Raw genomic sequence first — 7446 nt, forward strand, 5'->3', positions numbered from 1 at the left:
TATATACTGTATATATATGTATGTATGTATAAAACTAATTTACTAAACATCACATTTCATTGTTTAAACCCATGTGTTTTTCCAAATACACAATAGACTAATACAAATTATGCATTTATTTTCACACATTATAGCTCTTTAGCTTGGACTTTTTGTGTTTTAGACTCAGTTGGCACTTATCTTCATTACCGTCATCCCCAAAATGCATTGTGCATGTAACAAAATGGTGATGTGCTTAAGAGAGAAATTTTTAAAGTGTTTTTTACATGTCACAAGCAACAACTTTTTGTAAAATAGAGAAATAACACATTTTGGTGAACATGTGCAAGTCAGAGATCCTTTTAAACATGCAACACTTTAAACCTCTAATAAAATGTGCAGCTGTAGTACCAAGAACTGGTTGGAGATGGTTTTACAGCCTTAAGGGCTCGACACACGGGAGGCGACAAACTATAGCGATTAARGGCTGTCATCGCAGCCAGAGTGAAACCCGACACACGGGACGCAATAGCAATGGCAGCGTTGCGAATCGCGCTCTCAGGTCGCTTGTCTTCGCAAAATTTGATTGGTTCTTCTACTGCCTCTTGAAAAGGTTATTGGTGGTTCACAAAAAAAGGGGGTGTGCATTACGGACGTGTAAACTAAACAAATCTTGTGATGCTAATGATATTGAAAAACAAACACAAACTTACCAGATAACTTCACCCTGGCACCAACAAATTCACACAAAGCTGGCTTTTTTAGTGATCACTTGGTGAAAGTGTTAGCTAACGGCAGTGTGTAGCATACTCTCCGCTCATTGGTCAGTCAATGAAACCCTCGCTGATTGGTTGTACGCTAAGCAACAGCGACAAAAGTTGAACATTTTTCAACTTTCAAATGTCGCGTCGCAAGCTTGCGTGTGCACGTCTACGTGTGCACGTCTACGTGTACGAGCACGAAATTTCACATGCACTATATTCACCGGTCGCTTGGCTGGAGGAGGGCAAGCGATTGTCGCCTCATCGCACAAACTCCATAGGAAATGATTGGAGAGTGAGCGACGTCGCCTCCCGTGTGTCGAGCCCATAATGAGAAACTTACCCATCTCTGTAAAGAATTTCCTTAGCAATTATTGATCCCAGTTATATAATTGTGTAAATATGTCTAATCATACAAAAAAACCTTCTAAACTGATTGCCAAAGAAAACCAGATTTACACCTATGTATAGACCTAATAAAGTTTTCATGTGTCTCTGTGGGGGTTTCAGAGAAGCAGTGTTCGTCTTTTCTCCGGATGCATGATGTGAGTCTCTGCGGGATGCCTGACTTGCTCAGACAGAAGCATGCAGAGCCCACACGGCGTAACAACGGCGCTTTGAGTTTCCTCTCACGTACACCGCAGGATGTTTGCACCGTTGAGCTGACTACCTTCAGATTGATTCACCTGTCGCCTGAGCAAGTTTGATCCCCAGGGGTGGTCTGGCAGGGAATCTGTGGGTGAAACGCGACTCTCTCTCCCTTCCTCCCTCCCCTCTCACCCACAACTCAACTCTGCCGTTCCCTCGCAGCTCACTCGTTTCTCTTTGCTGCTCACAGAGTGATAAACCAGATTTATAGTTACAACAGCAAAGCAAACTCACTGAGTGTGTTAACTTTATCTTCAAGGATAGGCGGCAACAAAGAGCTAAAGAGTAATGAGTTGACTGCGAACGGGGATCGGGTGGGGAAAAAGGTCACATTTTGCTGCGATAAGGGGGACTGTAGCTTGGTGACGCTGACTGACAGAGGAAGGGAAAAATATCAGGCTTTAAAGCTGTCAGCTCTGAGGAAAAAGAGACACAAACACACACATATAAACACACGTTTACTGAGTTACACCAACACACATGGACCTGTGTGTTTGCTGTGGCATTTTGAGGATTTACTGAATGAAAATTTCAAGTTGACCTGATTCAAGATGGACATCATAGCAAAGCAATCATCGTGAACAGAATAGGCCATAACTCAATCGTTTTTACAGATACTGAGCTAAAATTTGGTGTGGTAGTAGCTGACAGGCATTCACAATGCATACCCCAAGGGCTAACAGCTCATGCGAGATCAATGTATTGCTAACTTTCATGAGATTAAACGTAATGTTTATAAGGACTAACCAAAACAGACATAGAGTTAGGTCCATAAATTACCACATCGAGACAATTCTCATCTTTTTGGCTGTAAACTCTCCCCACATGCATTTAAAATGTAATGAATAAAATGTGCTTTAGACGCAGACTTTCAGCTTTAATTTGAAGGTATTTACAACCACATCAGATTTACTTTTTGAGGGACCAAAAGTAATGGGAGTTGTTCTAGGAGTTTCTTAATTTATTTATGCACTTTATTTTGTTTTTTATTTTGTTTTGTTTTTGTTATTTGAGGACAAATCTCGTTAAAGTTAATTTTTTCGAGAAAAGGGCCAGACATTATAGGATTTTTTCTTCTTCTGCTACCATTCATTTATGATTTGTATTTTTATTGTATATAAAAAATATGTTTTTTATGAATAAACTTCAGAATTCATCCTGCTTTAAAACAAGGGAACCAGTTCCATTGTCAGCCATACTCGCCCACACCATGACACTACCAGTCCATGCCTCACTGAGGTGGTTGGCTCATGAGTTCCTTCTTTCTTCAAAACTCTTCTATTCCCATCTCTCTGGTACAAGTTGATCTTTGTCTCATCTGTCCATAGGATGTTGTTTCAGAATTCTAAAGGCTTTTTAAAATTCTATTTGGCATGCCTTAATCTAGCCTTACTGTGTTTGAGGCTCACCAGTTATTTAAAACTTGTGGTGAACCCTCTGCATTCACAGTGGAGAAGTCTTCTCTTGATTGTTGGCTTGAGTGCGATGCTGAAAAAAAAAGGCAGAAAGATGAGTTCTGTATACACTATAAGGTCATTTTAGAATTACTAATTAACATAACATACACCATGTTGGAGAAAAATCAATCAAATTATTCAGAGTAAAACAGGAAAACATACAAATAAAATCAGGGCAAACCAACTGTAAACCTCCATCTCCCCACTGTAATGTGCAGCACCAACTAAAACTTTTAGATGCTAAGAATAGACTGCAAATAATTGAAAAAAAAAAACACTAATGTTCAAGGAAAATATTTGAAGATTTAAGAAAATCAGGAGTGTGACATAGAAGAAAGGTCATTCATAACATTACACGTACATACTCTGGTTGATTCAAAATACTGTTTCTTGAAACTGAGCTTTATTTGAGCAACATTTGTGCTTCAGACAATGGTTTATGGCTGGAAGCGCAATTCTTTAAGTCTTGTGCTGCCTCTAGGTCAGAAAGACCTGAAGCTCGAGGTCCAATGAAACATTTCCTTATTGCAGATGTTTGCAGGACAGAGATTGAAAATGTTGTAAAATAATCATAAAATATTTTTCAGATGTTTTTCTTCTTTCTCTCACATGCCTTTATTTTTAAATCATAAGWTAAAAGAGGATGGAATTAGATGCTTCTGTGGTCTAAGAAGCAGGATAGGGTTAAATTATTAGCTTTTCCTTTCAGTTCACTCTTCTAGCAGATGAATGGGACTCTTAATGCACACATTAACAGATTACCTTTACACTCTGGTCAGTTAGATGAGGAGAGGCTGACTAACAAAGTTAAAATACAAAATGCATGATCTTTTGATGAAAGTAAAAGGTAAAATCTAAAAATCCCAACATTTCAACATTTTTTTTCTTAGATTCTTGGCCTTTACCAAATTGTGTTATGTTTTTTCTGTTTGTCTCCCTTTCTTGTGTTAGCTGCCAAGTACAACGGTGAACTGTACAACAAGCGACGTCTCATGGTTGAGCTGCCAACAAAGGGTGGCCTTCCTCTCCAGCCGATGGGAAACTCCAGACCCTCCATGGGCAACATCTCATCAATGACTCCTTCAATGACCACCAACACCATGGCTGGAAACCCTATGACTTCCAATCCAATGAACCACACCATGACACAGATGACCTCAATGGCTCAAATGGCATCTATGGCATCTTTGGCACCCATGACATCTTTGACACCTATGACTTCACTCACTCCAATGACCTCAATGACTCACATGACCTCCTTGGGTCCACTGACTCCAGAGCCTGTGGCCACCTACATTACTGAGATGCCAAGCATCTCCTCCATCTCCAGCCTCCCAACAGAGAGGCACATAGCAGGCGCAGGAGGGGGACTCAAGCCAAATGGCCAAAAACCCAAAGGCAGCCATAGTCATGCTGCCCACAGCTCATACGGCTCTCACACTCATGTTCACAGCCACAGTAGCAAGCCGCCAGGACTTGGGGCTACTTCCTTGGCACATATGGTGGGGACTATGCCAGGTGGCACATCCCTGGGCATCTCCAGGGCTGCTGAGACCTCCTTTGGCTCAGGCTCAGCTACAATGGGCCGCCCATTGGCGTACAGTTCCAACACAATTGCAACTGGGCATGCAACTGGGTTTGGGATAAAGGGCTGGGATGGGACAGAGACGGTGGGCAGGCGGAAGAGCTACGGGCACAAGAGGCCTCAGTGTACCGTGCTGGAGCCGAACCAACTCCACAGCACCAGGGGGCACAGCCACAGCCAACACTTCCTCCCCACACAGCCCTACTTTGTGACCAACAGCAAGACAGAGGTGACTGTGTGAGGGAGGAGGAAAACAAAAACAAACAGATGAAAGGATGCATGTGGTGCGGCAACACAAGTAATCTCTGAGGGGAGACGCCAACTCCTGGAGGTGTTCYAAGTTGAAGATCTCCTTGTTTGTGTGACAAAGTGGAGGTCCATTGCTATAACGTGTCTGAGTGGTCCAAAAACAGGGCTCACCAATCAAATCACTGAACAGATATTGTAGACAAGATGATGGTGCCCAAGTCGGTGGTATCATAGGGAACTAGCTTAAGAGTCTAAAGAGCAGGAATGTCTGTGCATACGTGGGAATGTTCGAGTGTTGTCTCACAGCTAAAGTCTTCTCTGTAATGATGATGTCTCAGTACTGGAAGATGGATACAAACAGATGTCATGTGGGGTAAACTTTTAATGATAACATACGTTGGTTTTACAAACCAAACCTGAGAAGCAATATTACAGATAAAACATCAAAATATGTCAGAGTAAAGGAAAAATCATGTTTACCATCACAAAACAAGTTTTCTAATTTGTTTTACAAAACAGTGAACTATTTGGGAGACAAAATTTCTATGATTCATTTCCAGATCCCCTGAGGGCTTTGACGTTGACACACATGACGAGGGTGTTGGGCTTTGGATTGTTGACAAGCTTTGTACTGTGGCTGTTCAGAAGCGCCTTATTAAGCTCCGCCACCGAAGGTCACCCCTTTTCCACAAGGTTCTAGCAGAGATGACAGGGGCTGTCACACTGCATTGTTCTGTCCTGATCTCATCTGTGTGGTGAAAGCTCACCCTAAGGAAGGATGAAGAGGCACAGAAGCACCATCTGGGTGATGCTGTAGCTCAGTGTATAAGCCGTCGTGATCAGCATCATGTTCATGTCCAAACACAGAAACGTGGAGGAACACATTTCCACATAAAGAAAGACTAAAGAACACCAGGTTTTGTAGGTTTTTTTTAATAATGCTAATGATTTGGGAGTTTAACAGTTTTAAAAKAATCTGTGCAGGCTGTCTCTGCATTTAAATTAATTGAATAAATTAAAACATCAGAGTTCTCCAAAACTCAGAAGACCCTAAATGTCTGAAGGTTAATGAAAATGGCAGCTAAATTACTAAACTGTTATTATGTAATTAAAACAGGTGTTTGTTTGAACCATTGTTGCTAAATAATAACTGAGAAGACTGAGTGCTAATTTTATGCCCATATCTTATGATGCAAGAAGCAAATAACTCAGCTTGAAACAAAAATCAAAAACAGAAGAAAAAAACAGCTAGTCTGTCAAGTGCAATAAAACAAATCCAAGTAAAATGTCATCTATTGTTACTCTAATATAAAACTGGAAAAAAAATCCTTTTGTGTTGAGGGAGGTAATGTGACAGAATAATCTTGACATTGGTTTTAAACAGTGGTGTAAAACATTTTCTTGAAGAAAAGCAGCATTTGATGTAGTAAATAAAAGAAAGACAACATGTCACCCTGAAAGTGGACAAAGTGGGACATGGACATGTCAGACAGCATCTCTAAAATATGTCTGAAATAGTCTAAACACAGACCAAACACAAGTTTAGATCTTTTCTTCCAAAAGAGAATTATGCTGTAAAAAGTGATGGGAAGTAAATGTCTTAATTCATCTATTATTTCTTTACATGTTGCTTCCAGGGAGGCAGACTTACTGTAATTATTTAAGTATTTTCAACAAAATYTTTCCGTTTTTCTTTTAGTCTTTGTCTGCTTTTTCTTTTATTTTCTGTTCAGAACCTGACCAGTTTCAGATGAATTTTAATCTTTTTTAAGACACCTAATTTGAAGTCATTCAGGTATAAAAAGGATCCTAAACTCAAGAAATGAACCAGACAATARAACAAAGAACCAGTTAGATGAGATTATCAAACACTGTTGTGACAAACATTTCACAAAGACAGTTTATTTCTATTTTTGTAGTTAAATCTATAAAGAAAAATCTACAATAACATATTTTGACACATAAATAGTATTTTTACACCAACAAGATGATTCTCGAAGCATTAGATGAAAACCAGATGCGTAAGTTTGCATGTTCTCTCCGTGCATGCGTGGGTTCTCTCCGGGTACTCCGGCTTCCTCCCACAGACCAAAAACATGACTGTTAGGTTAATTGATYACTCTAAATTGTCCCTAGGTGTGAGTGAGAGAGTGAATGGTTGTTTGTCTCTATGTGTGTCCCTGTGATGGACTTGCAACCTGTCCAGGGTGTACCCCGCCCCTCGCACTGTGACTGCTGGATATGGGCACCAGTGACCCACGCAACCCTGAAAAGGAAGAAGCGTGTACAGAAAATGGATGGATGGATGGATGGATGCGTAATAAAAAGAGTTAGGGTTTAGTAGATGATCAGTAAGTCTTAGACCTCGTCTACATTACACTGGATAATTTATAAACAGTTGTTTTTCTATTTTAATCCTTTTTACTTTTAACCATTTCAGCAAACAATCAWTTTATGTCAACAGGATTAGGATTGTTAAGGAACAAAGTGTTAGTGGGCATTCATAAAAATAGACTGCCGTTTCTGAAATGCTCCACATGACCTGTCTCTGTGGATAAATCTCAGATAAGCCACATTTTTAGATCATACATTATTTTTGTTCTTAATATGTCCTCATTTTGAAAAACAACACAATYTGTTGTCACAATCAGATACTAAAAGTGAACAAAAAGAGGTGAAAAGCAATCAACGTCCTGAAAAARGTGAAAGCATGAAGAACTATTGACTCTTTAAAAACTAGTTTGAATCTGTAGAAGCAACATATAAA

The 7446-nt window shown here is 40.0% G+C and overlaps 1 protein-coding gene across 1 annotated transcript in view; it reads left to right on the forward strand.

The window, feature by feature from the left end:
* shisa9a (shisa family member 9a) overlaps positions 1-6768 on the forward strand; it is a 97630-nt gene extending 90862 nt beyond the window's left edge. Inside the window, exon 4 of the mRNA XM_014028153.1 lies at positions 3797-6768. Within this exon, the coding sequence (XP_013883607.1) occupies positions 3797-4671 (875 nt within the window). The 3' untranslated portion in view covers positions 4672-6768. The remainder of the gene's footprint in view (positions 1-3796) is intronic.
* Positions 6769-7446: the final 678 nt, after the last annotated feature.

The sequence above is a fragment of the Austrofundulus limnaeus genome, unplaced genomic scaffold, assembly GCF_001266775.1.
Source record: "Austrofundulus limnaeus strain Quisiro unplaced genomic scaffold, Austrofundulus_limnaeus-1.0 Scaffold5, whole genome shotgun sequence".
Taxonomy (NCBI): domain Eukaryota; kingdom Metazoa; phylum Chordata; class Actinopteri; order Cyprinodontiformes; family Rivulidae; genus Austrofundulus; species Austrofundulus limnaeus.